General features: G+C 48.4%; 1 protein-coding gene across 1 annotated transcript in view; it reads right to left on the bottom strand.

Moving 5' to 3' along the window:
- Positions 1–21,560, bottom strand: part of DOCK5 (dedicator of cytokinesis 5) — a gene marked incomplete at both ends in the record, with an annotated part of 62,222 nt that extends 40,662 nt beyond the window's left edge. Inside the window, 6 exons of the mRNA XM_084274004.1 lie at positions 441–589; positions 2,823–2,919; positions 3,756–3,811; positions 4,747–4,787; positions 8,536–8,619; positions 21,518–21,560. Of these exons, the coding sequence (XP_084130130.1) occupies positions 441–589; positions 2,823–2,919; positions 3,756–3,811; positions 4,747–4,787; positions 8,536–8,619; positions 21,518–21,560 (470 nt within the window). The remainder of the gene's footprint in view (positions 1–440; positions 590–2,822; positions 2,920–3,755; positions 3,812–4,746; positions 4,788–8,535; positions 8,620–21,517) is intronic.
- Between the last annotated feature and the right edge of the window lie 3,641 nt (positions 21,561–25,201).

Genomic DNA, 25,201 nt, shown 5'->3' on the forward strand with positions numbered 1-25,201 from the left:
TGAGTTCTGGAAACAAACCCTGTTCTGCACAAACCCTGGAAGGGTAGAGTTCTGGTGGTCTATAGAATTGTGCTGCTCAGTTGCTGATAAAGCAGTTTAGTTCACAACGAGCATCCAAACCCTGGCTCCAGCTATTCAGGCACAAACTGTGCTCCATGGGAAGCAGGGTCACACGCCAGCCTTTCTGCAGATTAAGACAGGTGAGGGCTCCTGCCAAGCCAAAGCACTCGCTGGCACAGAAGACCCAACTGCTCCCTGCCCACCTGTCAGGCCAGTCACATTCTGGTAAGAATGAAAGCTGGAATTACCATTTTTTTCCAAAGGGAAAAACCTCCAAACAAACCTAATTCAGTGCTGCCACTGTGTATTAAGAGCCATTCAGAGCCTCTACTGGGATTTGGGGTTCTCCCCTGCCTTCAGGGACATGGCTTGGAGTTTACCTGTTGCCGTAGTCAATCTTAGCAGTGACTTTCTTCTTGAGCTCAGCCAGCTCATCCTTGGGAAGGGTCCCAGACAGGATCTGCGACCGCCACTCTATCAGGCTGTACGTCATCTGCTGGACGTGCCGGAACTGGGTTGTCTTGTTGTCCTACACCAAAAGAAGGGACAGTTTGAAGCTAGGGATAGCCTGGAAAGGATGAGCTCAGCAAGCTCTCCAAAAGGCATTCCACTGGAGCTAACATCCAAGCTGTATTTAACTAAAAATACCTAAGAAACTGGCACCATACAGCAAGGTTAGACCCACAGAACCAGCTCTCCAGTACTTTGCACTGCCAAGGTTTAAGCACCTCGAGACTCAGGGTCTTCACCATTTCAAAGGACATTAATCTACCAGGACAATGCTGATGGTTACACAGCTCCAGAACAACTCTCCAGAGGCTTGTGGCTACACTTCATCCTGCAGCCACTGGCCTATGGCTGGAACATTCAGGCAGCAGCTGACCAGAGTCAGTTCTCTATACCAAAGCTGTTCACGTTCAACTATGCACCCCAACTGCCCCTGCACAGAAGAAAGAGACTCATGAAAGGGATTAAATCCTTCTGGTCTCTGCAAAGAACATGAACAGTACAAACTGCTCATCATTCACCCCTGAGAACACAAAGCTGAAGGCAGCTTTTGATTGGGTGAATGAAGAGGCTGAGAGAAGCTACAGGAGTCTCAGGTCTGACAGGGAAGATCCCAGAGACATTGTTAGAAAAAGGAAAAGCAGTGTTCCTAACTCACATCAGAATAATTGTGAAGAGAAGGCAACTTGTGCTAGCTTTCAGGGAAATACAGAGCAGATCTCCATTTGACAGTAAGCTAAAGCTGTTATCTCTACAACTGTCTGCATTACCTAACTCCTATTAACTAAATTAAGTTAAAAACCCATTTTTAATTTATTTTGCAGGGGAGATACACCCATTGGTGCAAGGCTTGATGAAAAATACAGAAACTAAAGTGCTGACATGAAATGCTGCCAGAGGAAAAAAAAAATCCCCTCTATTTCCTTTTTCTCCTCAAATACCTCCTTCCTCCTGTAGCTTTTCTTTTTATACATACTGCAGGGGAAAATAAAATAAACTCAAATCTATTTCAAACCACAACATTTTCCAAGACTATTTTAAGACTTATATTGGTTAGGCACGGGAACATGAAAGATCTCTGCTCTTAAGAAAAATATTCTGAGGCTAGGATCCTCCAGTCAGTCAGGAATAAAGCCCCAAAGCCTGGAACAAGCCTCTCCTTTCACACAGTAATAACGTCACATAGGGGTTCTCATTAAATTAAGAGGTTGGAACAAATTCTTGTGGGTTTGTGGCACACAAATAAAACACGCTTGTGGGCTGGTGAAGTTCTCAGTAGGAAAGCTTGCTCTGGGTAAACCGAATGGTTAAAGCTAATTTAAACCCATTCTCCCACCTTAATTAAAGTCTCAGAGCACATACCACACAGGCTGAACTCACTACTAACTGAAGAAATATAAAGTTTGGCTCTCTTTAATGTGCCTAATAATCATCTTCAAAAGAAAGCAATTCCCTGTGAGCTCTGGTTGTGTTTCTTTAGGCAAGAATGCTCCTACCTCAGCAGAAACACTAAGCCCATATGTTACCTTGGCTTCTGACTTTTCTGAGGTGCCTATCAGGTGTTCAGGCTACAGATTTCACAGAACCACTGAACCTTAAAGGTTGGAAAAGTCTTTTAAGATCAAGTCCAGCCCAACACCACCATGGCAACTAACCCATGTCCTGGAGTGCCACAGCAACATGTTGTTTGAACCCCTCCAGGGATGGTGACTCCGCCACCTCTCTGGGCAGCCTGGTCCAACACCTGACCACTGTTTCAGGGAAGACATTTGTCCTGATCTCCAATCTAAACCTCCCCTGACACAACTTGTGCTCCAAAATTCAGTAGGTGAGGTATGTCTCCCTTGCCTTCCTAAGAACTAAATATATGATGTGATTTCTGATGAGTCAAATCCTCCCTCACCACACAGAGCACTAATTCTTTTCCCACCCTTTGTCCATCTTGCCTATTTGGGCTGCAGCTGACACGATGTGTGACTCGTGCCAGTCAACCCTTCATCAGCACTGTGTCATCAGGTGGTTACTCATGTTCACTGACCACTGTAGCGTGGACTCAACTGCAGCTCTGTGACCACAGATCCCCTTCAGTGGGGAGCAGAACATTTCTAACCACCCTTAAAACCAATTTTACAATAATGACAGCTTTACAGTTCTGCTAAATGTCCTATTCAAAGCCTAAAAGTGCCCTGTAGAAAGCCCAGCCTCACCTCACCCAGGGGTATTCAGTGAAACACCAACCACTGCAGAACACTTACCACGTACAACTTGTGCCAGATCACAGCCCACTCCCTCAGGGTTGAAGTGAGCTCTTGTCCAAGGGGCAACTCACTTGGTATCACTGTTTCATGTTGTCTAAAGAAATAAATGAGGAAAAAAAGATGTTACACTCAAGACTACAACTTAGTAGTAAAACACCCCTTTTTGAGAAGTAACAGGAATCTGAGTGTGCTGGGTTTCACACAGCTCACTCGGTGCCTCAAGTCTGAAATGGTTCAGCTGCCTCTCCAACACACTCATACACATTCATTACCCATTTGTAATGCAAACATGTTTCCAGTTCCCATCAGTCTTGTTACTTCCAGCTGATCTATTCCAGAAACATAATGCTAAATAGACATAAATCACACTTTGGAAGAATCACTGTCACAACAATAACCTGGTCACAGATATTAAAAAAAAACCAAACAAACAACAACAAAACAAAAGGAAAAAAGGCACGTTCTAAAGCCTCTTCCTTTGCAACTGCTGTTTGCCTCTCTACAATGAGCACAGAATCAGCTCTCAGAATCAAATGAGGAATCATTTCCTGAAATGTTTTCCAAGACAGGAAGGAATCCACACTCCTGTTGGCTCCCTGGCTGCAAGCAGGAGTGTGTGATGAGTTACAGGAGTCCCCAGAGAAGCTAAATCTAACTTGATTGCCCTGCCTTGCTACTAACTCATCTAGCAGGGCTTTCTTGTTTTGCAAACAGCATTCTCCTGCACCTATGCCTGCAACTGCTTTCCTATGTTCAATGCTCTGAAAAAACAAACCAGCAGCTCTGGAATCCCAGCACAGGCAGCATGCCCTGCTGCACACACAGACCAGCAGCACTCAGTATAACCACCAGTATTTAAATTGGGAGGTTATGACGCAGCATTCCATTGCTTTTGCTCCCAAAAAGAAGGTCTTAAGAAGCACAACCTACCCCCGGTCCTTCACGGTCGCTTCTTTTAAATGGATGTATGTTTCTGGGAAAATGCCCTGAAAATACAGAAATCAAATAAAGAAATCACACCATGGGATATGACATGACAAAACTTCATTCAACATCAAGCAGGGGAAGGGGTAAGAGCATGATCAGCAGAAGACAGGCTGTGATTTATGTCTACCTATCACAGAGGTGTGTTAGGTCCACAGTCCTCTGGTCATGGTAAGGAGCACCAGGCTGCGCGCTGAGCACTGTACCTGATATTGGCACCTCAGAGAAGTCAATTCCTTCCCTCATTGCAATGACATTCATCTTCCTGTACAAAATGTGAACTCATGCAAACTATCAGTCATGCTCATTTGCTCAAAATACTCTGGGAGCCACTTGCCAAGTTGCCCTGGACCTGTGTTCTCTAGGAAAGCTCCCAACACAACAGCGTTTGCACGAATTCACCAGTCCCAAGTTTCCATTATTAAAAGAAACCTTCCAGGACCATTGCCATCGTTTTCCATTTTCTTTTCCCCTTTATGCCTGAAAAATGGAGACTGAAGGATGTCACCACATGAGCAGTGCCAAGATTCCTATGGGAAACCAGATTTCCAGGCAGTTTTCAGACTGGTGTCACAAACCTCAAGAATTTCTGGAATACTTTCCAACTCAAATCAAAACTCTTACCATTACATAACTAACATGCTGGACACGTACAGGTCCAAGCCCATAATAATAAAGCAACAGCCTGGTGTACACAGATGTGCAGCAGTCAATGGTGCTAGTTCAAACTACACTGTGTAAGCTTACAACAGAGGAGAACTCAGCTGCTGGTTCTGAAGGGCATTTATTTCTCTCCCTAAGGGAAAGGACATGGAGACAGGAGACCTGCACAGTATTAAGACAAGTAGTTCCATGGAGGAATAGGTGATTCCTGCCCTGGATGGGGTCTGGCAAGGTGTGAAACAAACCCCAGGGTCACTGGGAGGTGAGGTCCTACCTTCTTCGCTTTATTGCGCAGGGTGTATCCTCGGTACCAGCCTGGCAAAGGGAACACAAACACAGTCATTTTTCATTCCCACCACATCCTACCGGATAAATGACCGACCGCTCAGTTGGGATCTGCTATTGCAAAGGCACCCCTGCTCTGTCTGCAGGAGGCTTGTTCCTGAGAGTAGGGCAGAAGGGTGGTTCTACCATCATGCTGTATGCTGTAAAACTGAGGATGCTTGTTCCATACAGCACACGAGTTAACGCAGCACAGAGCTGCTGCTACCATCACCTGAGAGGTGTGGCACAGGCACAGCCACGCACAGCGGCCAGCCCACGGTCACACAGCATGATCTGCCGGAGGGAAACATATTCAAGTGTCCCAAGGATAATTCAACTCCACCCCTTCAAATAGATATTTATTGTTTTCTATTGACCCCCAGCCTGGTTTGGGTGGGAAGGGCCCTCAGAGGCCCCTTAGTGTCCCCCCTGCCTCTAAAAACATCATTCCACGTGTCAAGACACTCCTCGACCCAACTCCCAAACAATCACAGTCCTCAGCACTGGTTTTTGTCTCTTCTCCTACGGTTCTACCAGCACTGAAACCCAAAACACTGACCCCAGCTCTTCACAAACACCAAGGATGAAGATCACGGGCTCTAAAGTGTGAACGATGCTCGGAGTTATCAACCCAAGAGGATTACGTTCAGCTGACCAGCTGCAGGAGCAGCACCAGGAAGGCAAAGGGGTTTAAGGGAATAACCAAAGAAGAGAGGAGGGGAGGGGGAGGCTTGGCTTTCTGGATTTTTCTTTCTTTCTTTCTTTTCCCCCCAAGCAACATACTTCAATACATGTAGTGAAGAAGGTTAAATGAAGACCCTTGGATCTGAGAATCCCTCACCCATAACTTAGAGCTTACGGGGGCTTTGGGGGGAGGAGGATGTGGTGGGGTGTGTGTTTCATCCTTTTTTCTTTGTTTTATCAAGCAGTTTTGGCCCCTTCCTCTAGCAATGGAGTGTGAATCAGCTCGACCACATAATCCCCAATATTCCAACAGTAAATCAGGAGGAAAGAAGAAATCCCATTCCTTCCACAGGATGAAGATTATACATTGATCATGGACCAGTGGATAAGGTACTGGATTAGGGATGAGAAGATTTACATTCTATTTTTATCCAAGTTGTAATTAATTGTTCTTTAGGGTGTGAAACAAAGCTTATGGAATTTAACAAGAGTATTTTCCCAGTGACTTCAATTCCATTTGACACAGTCTCTCAGCCCTTCTGTAGCACAGCTTCCCCATGTATAATAGGCTCTCTGTGCATTAGCCATATTCCTGTAAAGTATTTTGCAACCATTGCATAAAAGCACATTGTCTATTATTATGCAAAACTATTTCAGCAAGCATCTCATGTAATTTTTTTTCAGAGTTCTGCTCCAATTTTCAGTAATACTATTCATCATTTTAAAAAGAACACAAGCTTCTGGTGGTGGTCAATTGATTACTGGAGTTATTCAAAGAAAAAAACCTCTGCTTAAAGCTTCAGAGGAATAACAGACATTTCTCTGGAGTGTTTTCCCAAAGCAGATATGTGCTAAATGGAGAAAGGCTGTTCACTTGAAAATGACATAGCAAATTTCAGCTACTACAACACCCTTTCAAACTGAAGTCTGATTAAGGATGCAAGGATGGGACTGAGCTTGCAAAGCTCATCATAAATATTTTGGGCTTTGTTGTGGGTTTTTTAATGGAACACAGGTCCTCCATTTACCTTGCATTAAACTGATGTCACCTAGTATGTAAAAGATCAGAAAGTCTGAGAAAAAAGTTATGCAGATGGCAACAGTTGAGATGACCTGGAGTCATACAGAGTGATGCAATCCCACGTCACGTGCTTGAGGGCAAGGTCTTTGTTCCTCTTCTGCTGCAGCGTACTGTCCCTGGGTACCACAACATCCACTGCCACAGTGAACTGAACTAAAGCAAGGGATGGCTTCCCTTACCTATGGAGGCCAGAGGAAAGGTGAAGACTGAAACAGGGAATAAATTCAGTGGAAACTTACTAGCATCAGGAGAAGCACCTGGTCAGAATCACTATAAGTGGGCACACATTCCCTCTATCCACAACTCAACTATTTCCCACAGTTTACAGGAAATAACAAAATATACTGCAGATTAGAAGAGATTCCCCTAACCAGAAACGTGTCCTCCCCAGCTCGCTGCTCAAGGACAGATTCCCAGAGAGCAAATCCTGCACTGAATCACCCTTCCAAGTATGGGACGCAGTGTTTCCTTCTTTTCTGGGATTTTGCAGCATATGCCCAGTCTTGGCGGTACCTACCAACCAACAGGATGCTGTTGTGCTGCTCCCCTTATCATCAAGTGGGAGAAGTAATTCTGTACAAAGACCTCAGGCGCTTCTGCAACCAGAGAATGAACTAGAGACAGGAAGAAAGAAACCCCTTGTTTTGCAGGTTACAGGAGTGTCGTGACTAAGACACCCACACCAACACAAGCATGCTCTGCAGAGAGGTTTGCTGTTTGTTTTAAAGGGAAGGTGAGGCTAAGAGAACTCCCCAGATCTTCACATGTAATGAACACGCTGCTTGAAGCCCAACTACAACAGCTTGGAAGTCATTTAAAATCCACCTCACTGTAAACCACTCACCACACCGGCACTGTCCCAGCACCACACAGACCTGTCCCTCCAGTGTGGGATCAGCCTGGGCCAGCTCCTCTCTCCTGACTGGCTGCCTGGGGAAGTCAGCTCTGGCCTGGCCAGAACTGGGACACAGTGTTAGGTCTCAAAGCTATTCAGCCGCTGAGAGTCAGATAACATTTATCTTAACACCAAAGCTGAGCTTCACCCTTGCTGCCTCACAGCCCAGGAACAGCCTGTGCCCTTCAACAGTTACAGACAGAAGGGAGCTCAAGCTCCAGATGCAGAACACAAGGAGCTTCCAAGGGAATGCTGGTGGAAAGACAGACCCATCACCAAGCATGGCTGGGGGATGAATACCTGCTGACTTCAACCAGGAGGAAGAGGGAGGCATGTTCCAGATGACCAGCCAAGCAGGAAAAGAACCATGGTGCCAGAGCCCTGAGAACCTTCTGGTAACTCTCAAAAGATGCTCCTGTGCATCCCGAGGTAGGGAACCAATACAAGGAGCAGGATTTTCCAAGTGGCTGTTACCATTATGTGAGAGCCTCTGGACAATCCTGAAACACACTCCTCCAATTCCCTAAATTATCTATAGCCAAAGGAACTCCCTCAGCAGGGAGATGCTGGGGTAGCACACACAGACTGAAAAAAAAAGACTCCACAAGGCACGTCTGAGCATTTCTTCTTGCAAAGCCAACGCCCTGGTTAAATGGAAGCTTTTTCCAAACTGAGACTTGTGTAACCAGATAAAAACTGATTAGTGGAACAAAACCCTACTTTTATCAGACTGGAGTTCTATGCATCATTAGCATGAGAAGAAAGAGAAAAGGCTTCTTGAGCGAGCACTAATTCTGAAAACACAACCCACAGATGTCTGGAAACAAAGCTGAGAGCTGATACCCCAAGAGAAAGACAGATACAATAAGACTAGAGAATTTTGGCCCAAGCAGAGTATCAGAATTTGGAGTTCTTAAGATGAATTAAAAGTCAGGTGACACAGCTAACACCACACTTTTGGGCGTATCAGAAGTTGAAAAATCTAGATCTGAGATTTCTATTATTTGAAACAAATCTTGAGTTGTTACATTTACTTTCACAAACCACTGCCAAGTACTTGTAAGTGATCTGCAACCTACCTTCATACATCTCCAAAATGTGAACAGTGTCGCCAACCTGCAGGGAGAGCTCCACATCCTGGGCAGCATCGTAGTTGTATATTGCTAAGGAGGGGGAGAGAGAGATGAAACACATGATCATGAGAACTGCAAGGCAATCATATTCTGAAATCTGGTATCATGGCACCTGTCAGAGGCAGAAGACGATTTTGAAAGAGGAACATGTATTTACTCAGCTTTCCCATGTATGTAACACTCTGGACAAGTATGTAGTTTCCAGATGAGCTCCTGCAAGGATAAGAAACCTTATTCTTAACAGCCAACAGTTTCTCTTTCACCTTGAATACAGATCTGACACTACATTGAGCTGCTGCCTCTTCCCACTTCACTGACAACCTGCCCAGCACAGGACACTATTACCCCAGGCAGAGGTTATGGATCAATTAGGCAACTGTCATTTTTTATCACCATTTCCCAGTGCTAACTGCAATGCAGCACTCACAAGCACTGGCAGAACAACATCAATTGGATGCCATGGGAAGAAATGCCGCTCGTCTGTATTCAATACCTCAGTCTATTTGCTACTAAAGGCTCTTTCCAGGCAAGAACCAATCTTAGCACCAAAACCTGAGATTCTCTGCAAGTTTAATCCCTACCAAAGACAAAGCTAATCTGAAGGCTTATCGGATTTCCAGTGGGAATTGGATTAAGTTCAGAAGCCCACACTTTCCTCTGGAACTTTCTGAAGGTGCAGAGTTTCACCAGCCAAGGCAGGAGAGCCTTCCTGAGAGCTGCTGGAGCCTTGTCAAGATTAGAAAGCTTAATCTGAATTGGCTTTCAAACCAGTGCAAGTATAAAATGATACAGAACAGCCAGGAAAATGCTTTGCAATGGTTCAATGAACTGATCAGCTGAATCAGAACAGATCACTGCTGCACCAAAATGACACTGTCTTACTGATGTCTTTCAAACACTGGTTTAAGTACAAATCACATCTTAAGGCACCCATGCGACCTTCTCACATGCCAAAGGGTCGTATTTAAGTCTTCCAATCTGTTCCCAAGCAAACACATCAGAGAAGTAAGCAGAGTGTTTATTTTTATAAAGAAGGCAAGTACATCATGCAAACATTTTCAGGGAACCTTGGGAAAATTCTCCAGCCTTCAGGAGGTCTGCACTGGAAGAGCTCTCTCTGAAAATTAAATCAATTAAGAACCTGAGCTCCTGTGTCAGGAAATTTGCACCCAATGCCTATCGTCCCTGGCAAGATGAGGTATATTGACTCCTGGCAAAGACCCACCACAAACAAATGACTGTGGCTTCCCATGCCAGGAATTCTCTCACATATGCTATCTTTCCTTAAAATACTGCAACTATAAATAACGACACAGAATGAGGCAGGCAAGGCAAATTCCCTGCAGGACCTGCAGCAGACCCTGATCACAAACACAACTTTATTCTCTTGTGCTGCAGGGGCAGCATTTGTTTCCAGTGGCCCTAACTCATGCCTACCCTAACTTCAGTGCCCGCAGGGATCCACACAGAGCACGCACTGAATCACCTCATCTCCCAGGGGTTACGGGGACGTTGCTGCCCCTTTGCTCCTAACCACTACCTGCTTCAACACCCAGCTTCCTCTCCCTCCCCACAACGACACCCTAAGCCAAGCTGGGTATTTGGTGTAGACACCTTAAAGGCCCCCAAACGGGCCCAAAATTAAAAATGCCATCACCAGTTTGGACCAAAAATGTTATACATATTTTCCTGCTAAGACAAACATGAACGTACACAGAGGGAAATGGGAGTCACCCACTAAGAACTATCTCGTACTGAGAGATGCTGAGATCACAAGCTGATGGAAGGACTGGTTAATGCTGTATTGGATTCAGCTAAAAAGAAACCACCCTGGCAGAAACAGAAAACAACTCTGCAAAGGTTTGCAGATGTCAGCGTAAAAGCAAAGCCCTGCTTTCTGTTGTAGTAATGCTGCCACATCACTAATGGGAAATTGCAAGCTGCTGTGTGGATGGGACACCTCCCCACATCCCCAGGGGACAGCAGGAAGCCCTGCAGATGGGAAAAACAGCCCAAGCTGCTGTGGGGTCACTGCTGAATTGCTGTCCCTGTGCTGCACAGGAGGTGCCATGCACCCAGCAGCCTATGGACATTCATAATCCTATAGCGCTGTCAACAGGCTTAGGAGATTGAAAGCAGATTGTCTTAGCCAGTTTCTACCGTGGCTGATTACGTTCTGTCTGATGAAGGTCCCTCCTGTGGTTACAGCCAGATTGCTGTACGTCGTGTCCTGAAACACTGTTTGGGATTCCTGTTGCTCAGCACAAGGAACTGCTGCTAGAAGAGCCTGTACACTTACATGTATAGGAATCCTACACGCAGTTTTTAGATGCCTTGGGTTTCTTTGGGACAAACAGACATTATCTAAATGCCACTCTGTGTTTTTCCATAAAAAGCTGATTTAGCGTCAGACAAAAGCAGCCTGAGCAGCACTGAGTGCCGAATGAAAGGTGGGCGGGCATCAGACAAGCCCTTCTTTTGAGAACACAGACGGTTAATTCAAAAGCAAAAAGCACACCAGCCACAAGAAGACAGAGAAATAAACACCGCAGCTCCCTTGCCATCGCTAAAGATCACAACAACCACAAGAGAGAAGTAAACACTGCAGTTCCCTTCCCTTGTCTTTCCCTGCTTCACCAGAAAGGTTTCAGATCCCAGCACATAGCATTTACCAGCCAAAGGCACACACATCTGCCACTGCATAGCAAAAAAAAAAGGAAGATTTGTAGCATCTTGCTTTGCTAGATTGAATTAAGCAAGAACAGAGGCCACTGTATATAAATCTCCCCCCCAATGGTTATGCATAAGGTTATAAAAGACAAATTGCTGACATATTTTCCCTGGGAGCTTTAGTGTTTGCAACTGATGCTTCCTGCTGCTTGAAGTCAGTCCCATCCGAAATAGTCCCTCTGCAGTTATTTGAAGTGCTCAGCCTCTTGTTTCACTGTGTGTATTTAATCTGACCTCTTTCTGACTTGAAAGAGAACGGAAGCTGCACATAGCAAACATGGTCATGGCATGAAAAAGTAAAAATTCTTCGTATGAAATCCTGACAGTGAAACTAGGAAGGAAGAAAAAAGTAATATGGAGACTTTTGTCCCCAAATTTGCAGGCACATCTGAAGTTAAGACTTTTCCCTTCAAGTTAAACATCATCTGAGATTTTGTCCTTGAAACTCACTTTGGAACGATGAGTCTGTCTCTTTATCATCCGTAATGAAAACCAGCACTGATGTCTCATGCTTTTAATCTAAATGGGATGCAAAGTGATCCACAGCGAAGAGATACCATGTTTGTTTTAACAATCATATTGTTTCACAGAATGGTTTGGGTGGGGAGGGCCCACTGTCCATGGCTCTAACTGAGATGCTGAACAGTGCTGGTCCCAGTACCAGCCCCTGAGGAACACCACTTGTTGTGATGTCCATGTGGACACTGAGCCACTGACCACCCCTCTGTGAGTACCTCCAGCCAGTTCCTTACCCACTGAGCAGTCCATCCATCAAATCCTTGCCTCTCCAATTTACAGACAAAGATGTCAGCGAGTGTAACTACAACTAATGTAGCGCATCACTGAATTTAAATGTAGGCAGCCCCCCAGTTTGATCAGCAGAAAAGAAGCACAAGAAACATTTAGGGTTTCTTCCAACAACGCATCCAGCCTACAGGACTCACTGGGACAAGGTCAGAGTGGTAAACACTGGGGCTGGTTTGAAACAACTGATAATGCTATGACCGATGGCAGCAGCCAGAGGTGAAGATAAGGAGAAGCAATTTTCAGGGCAGAAGGCAATTCCTCCGAACAGATCCGGAAGGAGCTCTGAAGGCATTGCACAACTGGGCACACAGCCTGGCTGTCCAGGGATACACCACTCCTCTGAAGTGTCACCAAACAGCCATCACCCAACACAAAGACTATGGAAATGGCAAAGGAACCTGACATAGCTTTTTAAAAAGCCAAGAAAACATGCTTTGAAAACCCAGAAAGCTTCACTTTGTCCAGGAGTGCACGAGGTCTGGCAACAAGATCTTCAAATTGGTGCCAGGCTTACTTCTTCAGCGTCCACCAACATCCCTCCTTTGGAAGAAAGGTGATGGTCAGCTCTGATGTCACATACACACCTGGCCATACTCTGCAGAGCTGGTACACACCTGGACAAGTGATGCTCCTCACAAACGCGGTGCCTTTCACATGGTACCACCCAGGCACAACAGAATGGCAGCAGTTGTGTGCAGGAAAACTGAGGACAGGAAAGCTGAATGTCATATTCTTCATGTACAGCATATTCAAAGATGAAAGCCAAATATTAGTTTCCTAGACCCATTTTAATACAAGACTAATTCCTTTTCAAGACTGTTCTGAAAGGGACACTCAGCTAAAGTGGACAAGGCAGAAACTGTCACATACTATTTTGTGCGTGACTCAAAAGCAGAATGAAACTGAATCCTTTCCTCAAGAACTTGTTTAAATGCATTTGAAACATGGATTATTGGCCTGAAAAACACACAGCCACTGCAAGATCCATTATCTCTGACTTGCCTCAAAATAACCACCCTTCCATCCATTACAAAGACACGATAACTGCTTCCAAATACCAAATCCCACTCCTCCGAAGCCTGCCCTGGCCTCTGACTGATAGGAGCGGGCTGTTCCTTGCTTCCTCTGAACAAAGAGTCGCATTCAGCGCTGTTGCAACAACCAGACTTCATGTCATTACAACTTTCATCAGAAACGGAAACAGAAGTAGGTGCTTTTATTCTGCAAGAACCCGGTATTAAGAAATGACATCCATGCCAGACAGCCACATTTGGAGAAGTCTGGTGTTCTATCCAGTTGCCAAGATATAACCAAAAAACCAGTGGCTTTATTTAAAACACAAGGAACTGCCCAAGGAATTAATTCTTAACAGGAACAAAGGCTTTTTGATGTTTGAGCAAAAACGCTCTTGTAACTTCCCAGGAATTTGTGTCTGAAGCATTGAGAATGGCATAATTAAGATTTATATGTCAGACTTTTTCCAAAAAAAAACAAGAAAGAAAAAAGTCACAAGTCAGTCACGGTTCACACTGTGAAACAGACACATTAACTGATTGTTATGGGGAAAAAACATCACTATTCCTATTCCTGTACTGGCTGATGCTGACATTGAGTCCCAGTTCTGCAAAGTTCCAAGCGACTGCTCAGCATTTTGAATGCAAATAATCTAGTATAACAGGATTATGTGGATGGAAATGCTTTAATTAACAGCTATCATTAGGCTTCAGAGTCAAACGTCTGATGAGCTAGAGATAGCACTTTCACATCTTGTACACTTAGCATTCAGGCTGACCTCACACAAGGAGCACACTCGGAAGGATTTTTACTTATCCTTAAAATTTTTAAGTTGGGTTGTTTTAAAAAACGGGCATTAAACCAACTACAAAGAAACTACAGAGTCTGCTTATGCAGGAGGACATGGCATGGCTTCTCTCATCTGGATTCCGTAGCTGCCAGATTCCATATTCATTTCTTTCGAGCCACACTGTCCACAATACGCTTCCAACACTTGCAGCTCCAACCCAAGGCTATCCCAATAACCAAACCCACATAACCCTCAGCTCACCTGCCCAGGGCAAGGAAGTATCTCTGCCTGATGCACGTTTCTATCTCACTTCTGCTTCTAACACATGCAGTAATTTTCTAAACCATCTTCCTGAAACACATACCAGAACAATGCACAGCAGAGTGACAGTTCAGAACAGCAAGCATTTTATTTTATGTATGGGTAATGCATACACAAATCATTAGCTGGGTCATTTTCTTCACTGGGCTCTCTACTTCCTTCTATTATTTTCACTCTAAAGAGCCCTAAGGGATTTGAAGCTCTGATAAAGAATTAATCTAGATGAGCTGTCTCATCGTATGTCTGGACTGAGGAGTGCTGTGAGTCGAAGGAAAAATGAGCACTAGCAGCACAGGAGCTGACCTCTCCTGAACGTACTGATTCACACCCACCTTCACCCAGAGCTGGATCAGGAAAAAAGCTAAAAACACCCCAAACAAGCAGTATTGCTTTCACCTAGACCTGCAGTTCCAGCAGTGTGTAACGCTGAAACATCCCCTTTCACAGGCACATGGACTGAAGAAAACAGCCAAACCGATCTCATTAGGCTACAGAGCGACTGGCATTGTTTCAAGGTGTGTATCTTCCAAGCCCTGCAGCTTCATTTTGCCTCTTTGAAATCTGAGCAGTAACATCTAGCCTGAATGATTAGTATTCTCCCCAAAAAGGCGTTCGTGCCTACACCCTTCAGAGTGCTGAGGTACTTCCACTCCGGTTTTAACAACTTGCAGGTACCTACCACAGGTTTAGCCTCTCGTCTTCACAAAATAACCCCTGATTGTGAGTGTTTCCGTTTTTACAGCACCTGAAGAACAGACACTCCTTTACACACATTGCAAGAGGGTTTTAACAAGTCTGTAATCACTTTTTTTTCTCCTCCGAGCCTGCAAACACGGAACTTGTGCTTGGGCACTTTAAATACAAGAGGAGCTTTTGCAATTAAATTTTTGAGCAGAATTGTAAAAGCAAAAAACCAACCCAATCACTTGCTAATTCGGACCACTCAGCTAAATCCCAACTTGAAAGCGTGTGGCACCTTCAAAAGAATTAACTGAATTTTGCCACTGGCTTTAAATTACTGTCCTAGTTCTTACTGGGCAAAACATCAAAGTAGAAGGAAACCTCAGAAACACTACTGTGAGGACCTGTGAGGGTTACTATCTAACGAGGCTTCTGTAGGCATTGCTTTCAGAGGGAGTGAGGGTGGAGAGATGAGTAAAGCACTTGGAGTAAAACACTCGAGCACAGAGTCCAACTGCCTATGGGCTGGTCTTCACAGAAGCATCCCCTCCAGTTGAGACCTCAGCACTGCCCCTCAAAAGCATCATACCTACATGTATCAACGCTGAACTCAAGCTGACAGACCCCCAGAGCATACAACGCTGCGGGATCCCATTTCATCAGATGCAGCACAACCCAGCAGAATCCCAGCTGTACATTTTTATAGGACTGTTCTCAGGCCTCAGCCCTTTCCCCCTTCCAGCCATGAGCTCGGAGCCAGACAAGCTCTCCCACAATCTGCACGAGGAATTTACAGTGTGGCCCACGGCATCTTAAGAATCTCAGGATATGCTGCCAGCAAAGCCTTCACCTCCGCTGGACAGCACCAGTGGAAACCAGTGCCAGAGCGAGCTCGTGCTGGCAGGGCCAACACCAGCATTTCTAACACAGCCAGAGCAGTAGGGGTTTCAGAGCAGCCTCTGTGCCATCAGTCCTGCTCGCCCGACACCGGCGTCGCAGCAGAGCACTCTCCGGTAACGGGTGCCTGTGTTCTCATCGATTGGTGTTTGCAAAGGGACACAGCCCCAGTCCGAGAACTGGCCCCACAGAGAGACAGACAGCTTCGTGTTTCCACAGACCTTCAATTCCAAAGCGGTTTTATCTTGCCACTTATCTCAGGTACCAAGCAGGAGGCTAACAGGGGGCTGTGTCAAAACGAGGAACAGGAAATCTTGTCTGGGAACTAAGGGAAGAAAAAAGCCAAACAAGACTATTGATCCCTTTGTTCTCCAGGAGAATGAAGAACAAGGTGCTCCCAAACCTAGAGCGGGCAGGTCAGTTTTCATTACATTGCACAAGACACAAGGAGAGCAAGAATTTGGAACAGGGTGCCACGCACCACAGCTCTCCCTTCGCTTCCCTGAGCTATAGGATTCCTTCACATCACGCTCCATCTCTCTGCAGCTGGAAGCCCCACTACGTCCTCAGAGCCATGAGAATGGATGTGCTGCAGGAATCAGGTCTCCAACAGTTCAGCTAGTTACCCTTGCACTAGAAAAAGCACTTCTTCAGAACTAACTGGGCACTACTTGCCCATGACATTCTGAAGCAGTATTAGGACTTTAGAGTTGAAGTTATAAACTGTTTTATTATTATAGAGGATCAAAGTACCAAGTTCCCCAAGAGCAGAGATCTATTATCATCTCCACTGTATCTCGATTAACTCTTCGCCCCGATTCAGCACTTTCCACCACCAGGTCCACTTTTACTGCAGGAACACCTCCAAAACTCTGAAAGTACAAAAAGCAGCCAAAGACTCCACAGAACAATCACTACTTTCTTTAGATACATTCTGACAACCTGCCAGGCACCTATCTGGAAGCTTCAAGAGGCTGCCAAAGCAATTCATCCTTCCAGCACTGCTCCCCCCTCTATTCTGGGGAGAGCTTCCTGGGAGGTACAGCCTGTACTGCACCAAAAAGACACCTGGCACCTCCTAACATCCTCAGCATTTGAAGGCAGCCCCGAACTAGCCACCTAGAAAGCTGATTAGTAATTCATATTTATGTTCTAGCTTTATTACCACACATTTCCTGGCAGACACACCAAAACTCATTACAGTATTTGAGGCATTCAATCCTAAATTAAGTGCACTGGACCCAAACCCACAGTCTCATTCTGGTAGCACGGGGATTAATGCCTTGATGACTTTGGAATGAGGTAGCTTTAAGCTTGGCTGTGGTTCTGCCTTTAACATGCTAGCATGAATAGGCTTCCCCCCCCCCCCGCCAAAAGCACTATTTGAAAGAAACACCCTACCAGTTAAGCATTAAAAAGTTGACTTTCAGCTAACAGCTTTGACACAGGAGAGTGTGCATTGTTCAACTCCTGAACGACAGGGAGAGAGAACATCACATCCACTGCTTCTTGATCAGCACCTTTAAGTCTTTTTCAGTTCATGAAATTTTATTATTTTGCTTTAGATTTCCACAGACCCTATCAGCACTTGTGCCAGCAAACACAGCCCTATGCCAAAACTGAAAGGACATGCAAGAGACTCCTGCGAAATCCCAAACTGGAGCTCAACCAAAACTAGAAGTCAACTGGCAGTTCAGGGTGCCTCAGGCCAGTACAGATCAACAAAAATGGAAGAGTCAATTGAAGCAAGAGGTAGCAGCTTTCCCACCAAGTAACTGAGGCAGCAGCTAAAACCAGGGAACTAAATCAGAAATGAAGACACAAAACCTTTTGCTGTCAACAATGCCAAGTTTACTTTTCCCTGTTGAAAGTTTTGTTGGTCATCAACACATCTTAACACAGCAAACAGAAGGAAAAATCAGTTGTTAGAGAGCATTTCTGTCAGTAGAAAGGTAAACAGTCACTTCTGCAGTAGGAATGGGCTCTTCCAGCCTTCTGGAGCTCATCAGGAACCTGATGTACAACCATGGACTTAATTTTCAAATTAGAATTGTTCTGCAGGAACTCTAGGTCCAAAGCAGGCAGCAAGTTGAAACAAATATGAATTTCTCTCTAATTTGACGTGATGCACTGCTGTCAGTACTGTGAAACTCCTTTGATCAGGGACTGCACTTCAGGACAACTCTGCAGAAGACATACAAGGTCTGAACGTGAAGCCAAGACCTGACAGCCCCATGCATCAGAAGATACCACAAATCAAACCATTAGTAGGAAAATCTCATTCTGCAGCACTCTTCCTCTCTGATCCTCTGCATTTCTGCTCACATAAATCACGAGTGTAGCTGGCAGGCACTGGTTTACATTTGAAAAATGACTGCCATTCCTAAGACATGACGCAGCTGATTGTAACTCAACCACCACACGGTACTTTGACAGAGTAAACACTTCTCAGCCACAAGAACAGTCCCTCCAGCATGGAAAAATGTAATGGGTCTGAAAGGCCACCAGTAACTATTAGGGGTAATTAAATTACCTGTCAGTGGACCAAAAACATCTTATCAAGAAGAGTGGAAAAAAAATATGATAGAGTCAATCTCAAAGGCTGCTTTTTGCCACTGTACTGAAGGTTCTTTTGGTAATACAGCTGAAGCATTTTAGCCATAGGAAGAGGCCACCCTTCTTTTGGAACAAGCTCCCTTCTGAGAGTCACTTATGCTTGAAGTTAAAAATTTAAACAAAAAACTGATGATAAAAGTTAAAACCTGTGGGGAGTCATGCGGGTATTCTTCCCCTCAGAGCACACTTTTGACTGAAAATAGCCTGTGTGAAAGGCATTCTGCAAGCAACACTTTGCTTTTGAGAGAAACGTTTGCCCAAGGATAGGTTACTTCATTCAGTCTGGCCAGCTTTCTAGGAAGATGCACCAGGTAGTATCTTTCCTTCCCAAACCAGAGACGAAGTGCGTTGCAAGGAAGCTCTGGGTGACCCAGAAGATCCTGTTGCTCAAAAAAGCAAGATGTTGCCCATCAGATCAGTGAATCTGACCCTTCACAAGGCTGAATCTTTCAAAATCCCACCTGTTCCTGGGTTAGAAATTCACTGCAAGTGAGAAACTGCAAGCCATTTGTCTCTCACGTGTGCCTCCCTAAAAACGCTGCCATTTCACACCCAGCCCATACACCACCTGCGTTACTCACACTGGTCTCCAGGTCTAACCCACTGGGGACCAAACTGGGAGGCAGGAAACCAATCTGAACCCAGCCTGGACACAAACCATCCCCACCTGAAACACAAAATTCAGACAAGTGACACTGAATCACACTGGTTACTTCTCGGAATTTCTTACTGCGCCGGCACAGTTTACAGGGCTGTATTTAAAATGCAGCAGTCCTGTCATGTTTTCCAAAGCACAGATTGCCAACAGCCACAGCACGAGTGGTCTCTGACAAGAAGGAACTTGACCTTCACACCTGGGAGTCACCAGCAAACAGAGGCTGTCACCATTTCTTGGCCTGCACCACACCGGTCAGTGGCACTGCCCTCGTTACAACCACCTTCATAGCTGGTAGCAGACAGTTGATGGCACAAGAAACTCAGGATTTCCTCTCAGTCCCCATCAACTTCTTCCAAGGAAGCATGAAAACCAGAGGACTGGTGCCTGAGCACAGCATAGGAAATGGACAGAAACCGACATCAAACTGACAAAATTATGATTCCATTAATGCCACACATCAAACACACCCCATAAACCTGCATAAATAATGCAGCTCACTGCCTGGGGATTAACCCTGTCGGCTCCAGCTGCGCATCAGATGCAGGAGCTGAAGCAGCACAGACCATGTCAGCGTGGTCCCTGTGACACATGCAGGGGAAATAAGTGTTGTCTTCATGCATCTGCCTGAACACTGAGGAGAAAAGGAAACCTTCTCACTAGCTCAGGGCAGTTCTTCCCTCCACACCGCTTGCTCATAAGCCAGTGCCCTGTCTGGGAGAGGAGCTGTCGTCAGCACTTGGCACAGGCCAGCACAAAAAAATCTCACCCCGGAAGCTAAGAAGGAAGGCTGAGGTGTGCCTCTGATTCATCCCACTGCCCCAGGCCGCTCTCAGCTGAGGTGTGCTTGACAAAACCCCACCATGATCTAGCACAGCCAGTCATACTGGCATCGCATAGTTTACTTGATTATAATACCAGAACTTTTAAATGCAGGGAAGCACAGAACCTTTAAGGTTGGAAAAAGCCTCAAAGCTCATCAAGTCCAACCCCATGTCACCTAACCCGTACCCCAGAGTGCCACGGCTACACTGCTGGCTCTCGTTCCGCTCCCCCAGGTCCCTCTCTGTCAGGCAGCTCTCCAGCCCCTCTGCCCCCAGCCCGGGGCACTGCCAGGGGCTGCTGTGACCCCAGGGCTGGACCAGGCCTTTGGCCTTGTTAAGCCTCCCACATTTGGCCTCAGCCCAGACTCCTGTACAGAGCCTTCGAGCCCTCATCAACGCTCCCATCCAGCTTAGTGTCCTCTGCAAACGTGGCACAGACACCCTCGATCCCCTCATCCCGACCACTCCTGCTACTCAGGGCAGTCTCACCAAGCCGTACATACCGGCTCCTGTGCACAACTGCCCAGGGCTGTTACCTTCATGAAAAGAAACAAAGTTCAGGGTGTGCAAGCTCCACCTGGTTACCAGAGTAGGAACGAGATAAGGCTGCACTGCTCAAAGTATCTTGGAAGCTCAAGTCAGAGTCCTGCAGGAATCGGGTTGTCTCCTGCAGAGACGCTTTGAAATCAAGGGCTAAGCTCAAGCTTGCCCCATGGAAGGCTGGGCAGGAGTGGGCTCACTCACAGGCTGCATTCGCATCAGCACTCTCATGGGTGCTGGGGCAATTAACAACACCCTGTAAGGGTGCAATTAATTTATTTTTCTCTCACACTGAGCAGCCCACTGCGGAACACCTGGGGCACAGGTCACCCTTCCTTACAACACCTACCAGCAGATGTTTGTGTCATTAGTGGTTTCCTACCTACTGCTCCGTGCCCAGTTCTCACAAGCAACCTCAACACTGCCCAGGCTTCATCCGGTCAAACTCCGGAGAACAGGAGAGCTTCTCAGCAGCACTGCTCACCTCCCTCCCGGAGTGAGCCAGCGTTCGGCCACCTCCTTTCAAACACAAGGGACAGGGCAGCAGGTACAGGGTGTCAGCCGAGCTCTCAGCACTCCCCACCCTACCCCAACGCTCCCCTACAGCCACCGCACCCGGCCACCTCCTGCTCTACCTACATCTGGGCTTTGGCCGCCATACCGCAGCGCCCTTCACCCTAACACCGTGCTGGGGAAGCAACAGTACCAGAGGCAGCCCCGAACCCGCGGGACGGGAGAAGCCCGGAGGCCCCGGCTGGAGCGGGGCACGGCGCGGGGCTGACGGGGCGAGGCCGCAACGCGGGGCACGAACTGAAGGACCCGATAACGCGTGAGAGGGAGAAGCGGCTCGGGGGTGCGGGGAAGGAAAGGATCGAGTGGAAGAAGGGGGAGATACCGAGCCTGCGGTGCAGGGAGACCGGGAACAGGGCGCGGCGGGGAGCGGCCCGCCGAAGGAAAAGGGGTCCCGGGGAGGGAGAGGGGCGGCGGGACGCGGCTCCCGCGGAGGGCGGGCGGGGAAGGGGCGCACGGGGCGGGGGGTGGCCCGGCACTCACCGACCCCGTACTTCTCCCGCTTGGTGGGGATCCAGCGGGCCATGCCGGCGCGTCCCGGGGCCGGGCTCGCCTCAGCGCGGCCGCTCGCCCGCCGCCGCCTCAGCCGCCCCGCCGCGCTGCTCGGGGCCGGGCACCCCGGGCCGCTCCGCCATACTACGGAACTTCCCGCAGCCGCCCAACTTTCCCGGCTCCCCCGCCGCGCACGAACGGAGCAGGCGGAGGCAGAGCTGGGCGGGAGCGGGAGGCGGCTCCCCGCAGGAATCACCTGCGCCGGCCCGACCCGCCCCTCTCGCCTGAGGCGGCTGCGAAGGCGGGAACAGACCTGGCGCCGCGAGGCGAGACTGGGGCAGCGCGCGCAGCCCGCCCGCGAGCCGCAGCTCCGCGCTGCCCTGGGCACCCGGCGCTGGGGCGCGGGCGGGCGGCGCGTCACGGCGCTGCGGCTGCCGGGCACGGCCCCCGGGCTCCCGGGCACGGCCCCCGGGCACAGCCCCCGAGCTCCCGGGCACGGTCCCCGAGCTCCCAGGCACGGTCCCCGAGCTCCCGGGCACAGCCCCCGGGCTCCCAGCCACAGCCCCCGAGCTCCCGGCTCTGCCACACGAGCCCCCGTCCCCTTCCCCGGGGCCTCTGAGGCGGGAATTAACGGCTGCCCGCTTGCCTCAGCTCCTTGCGAGCCGCATTGCAGGCACCAGGGCGCCGGGCACCGCTGTGTGCTAGCCGCGGTACCGCCGTTAGCCACGGTGTCGCCAGACGATGCCCTGGGATTTCAACACTGAGCCCTGGGATTCATCACCCGACAGGAATGTTGTGCCCCACGAATTGGTCACACACAGGCGGCGCGTTGCTCATCTGGCTGCGATGTGCAGTAACGCTACACCCGGCTCCCCGCCGGGCAAGCAAACCCTGCGCTTGAAACGGCCCCGGTCCTGGCCCAGGGGCTGCTCAGGACATGGCTGGGACCACCGGCCATGAGAACTCGGAGGTCAGATGTGGACAGGGGCTCTGTGATGCCTCAGTGGCACCTGCAGCTTCAACATGGAGCACGCCAGTGTGTGGGGAAAGATGCACAAGGGGGAACTGATTAACTGTTGTGTTATCTACAAAGTCCCGATTCAACCCACCCACCTTGTACCCTCACGCATCTGACGTCACTGTTCCTACACACGAGACCCCCCAGATTCAGTAGTGTCACTAACCGTGGTCCTTGCAGCGGTTTTGTGGGGAGCTGAGCGCCCACAGAGCCCAGGGCACGGCCTAGAGCCAGCTCACCGCGGGATGGGGCGGCCCAGCTTGCAGGAAGAGCAAATATTTAGATATTCTGCAAATGTTTAGATACTCTGCAAATCCCTCCACTCTGGAAGACTCACAGGGATTTGTTTTTAATGGCTGCTTAATGGGGCAAAGTGCTTTGAGACCTTCACACAAAGAGCCATGTACCAGGGCGATCAGGACAAGGAAGCAGGGCAGAGGTTGGCCCAGGCTTCGCTCTCTGCTCTGAGCTCAGACCAAATGGACTCCAAAACACCCCTGCAGCAGATGGGAGATGGGTTTCCATGGCCCTTCTGCAGCTGTGGCAGAGCGAGCTGAGGAGATCGCCTCTGCACGTCACCTGCATTCCTTCCCTTCAGCTGTGCCTGCACTGTTAGTCTTGTCAAGGTTTGGGTGCTCGGAGCCAAACATTCCTCGCTGGGATGCGAGGTGCTGTGTGCACTGACACCCAGAGCTCCTTAAAACGTCCCTCTTTTGAAAAGCATCGGGTTCCTCTCTGGTGAGGACAGCTTGCCTGCTTTCCTTTTTCCTTCCCTTAGCCACAGCTTTCCACAGCATCACCCTGGCAAAGAGGAACAGCTCGATGTGTCCTGTCTTGTAGGCAACAAGAGAGGGACTTGCTCAGATCTGAGGCCAGAGTGCTAAAGAATATTCATGAAGACACTGGAATGAGTTTTGGAAAGACCACCTGTATTCTGGGGCCGAGCCCTTTGGCTAGAGGTTCCCTAGCTGAGAGGCTGACAGCCTGAACCCTTGATTGTGCTTCAAGATTCCTGACTTTGTAGTGAAGCTGGCTGGGCTGTGCCGGTGTTTTCCAGGCAAAGCAAACTCCTGGCAGCAAATGAAAAACAGCAAAGCATGAAAGACAGGCAAGTACTAACTAGAGTAGCTGGTTTTCTTACTGAAGTAGGGAAAGTTGGTGAATGATTCATTAGCCATAATGATTTGCAAATCACAGAATCCCCAGGTAGGAAAAGACCTTTGAGATCACTGAGTCCAACCATTCCTGTCCTCTACTAAACTATATCCCTGAGCACCTCATCTACCCTTTTTTAAACACATCCAGGGTTGGTGACTCAGCCCCTTCCCTGGGCAGCCAGTCCCAGTGCCCCATAACCCTTTCGGGGGAAGAACGCTGGGTCTGGCACAAGCCAGGATGTCGCTGGCCACCTTGGCCACCTGGGCACACTGCTGGCTCATGGTCAGTCTGAGGCACCCCCAGGTCCTTCTCCCCAGCAGCTCTCCAGCCAGTCTGCCCCCAGCCCGTAGCGCTGCTCGGGCTCCTTATGTCCCAAGCACAGGACTCTGCCCTTGGCCGTGCTGAACCTTGTCCCAGGGATCCAGCCTGGCCAGATCTCTCCGAAGAGCCTCCCTGCCCTCAGGCAGCTCCACACTTCCTTCCACCTTAGTGTCTGCCACAGTGCCAGTGGCACATGAAGCACTCTCACCTGGCACTGAAAGTAGGTTCTATTCCTGAAGCACTTGAATTTGGTTGGGTGGTATCGCTGAATAGCTTTGTTTTCCCTTCCCTCTCTCTCCTAGCTCCAGGGCCATTCGCGGTGGGAGCCTGGGCCCAGCTCTTCCACACCCCAAGGAAGCAGGACAGAGTTAAATTCTCACTGAGGTTTCCTCAGACGAACTGGGTTTGCGTCAAAACCGCGTCGAAACCGCGACTGAGGTGATGTCACGGATCAGCGCTGGCGAGGACTCGTCTGACTCAGGTTCAGTCACAGTCCTGGTGCACTAACCAAGCTGCAGTACAGCTCCTGTGCCCAGCTCCTCAGGGCTCTAAGAACAGCCAGTTATGGAGCCCACATAAAACCTTCACCCAAACCGGGCATTTCCAAACCCAAGTTACTGGGGGCGCAGGGCAGAGCCCCGCGTACTGCCAGCATGGCTTTAATGTGGTGGCAAGGCTGGACTTTAAGAAATGTAATTCTAGTGCCCTCCTGTGTTCTGCTGGAATAGCTACAGACTGCACCGGCTTTGGAAAGGAGAAGGAAGGGTTTTTTCCTGTGAGGACACCTCTGGACGCTGCCAGCCACCCCCCTGGGTCCTGCCTGGCCCCCAAATCAGGCAGCTCACGGGTCAGCGTAAGAGGAAGGATGGGTCAGCAGCGTGGAGAGCAAATATAATAATAAAATAATAAAAACATGCTGTCAGCAAACAGCCAGTGGCTGTAGAGCACCAGATAAACAGGTACTGCTACACCAAGCGCCATCTGCTCATTAATCTCATGAGTCAGTCTGTCTCACTGACGTGGTTTGCAGTTGGACTCTGTAAATAACTATACACACAGAGCAGCGAGGGTGCTACAGACGCAGCGAGGGGGTGAACACTCACACCACAGACAGGCCAGCGCTCGCTGCCCGGCTGCCTCTGCCGTGGAGCCGTGTTCAACGCTCCCGCAGCCGAGCA

Source organism: Gallinula chloropus (assembly GCF_964237585.1).
Source record: "Gallinula chloropus genome assembly, chromosome: 21".
NCBI classification, from domain to species: domain Eukaryota; kingdom Metazoa; phylum Chordata; class Aves; order Gruiformes; family Rallidae; genus Gallinula; species Gallinula chloropus.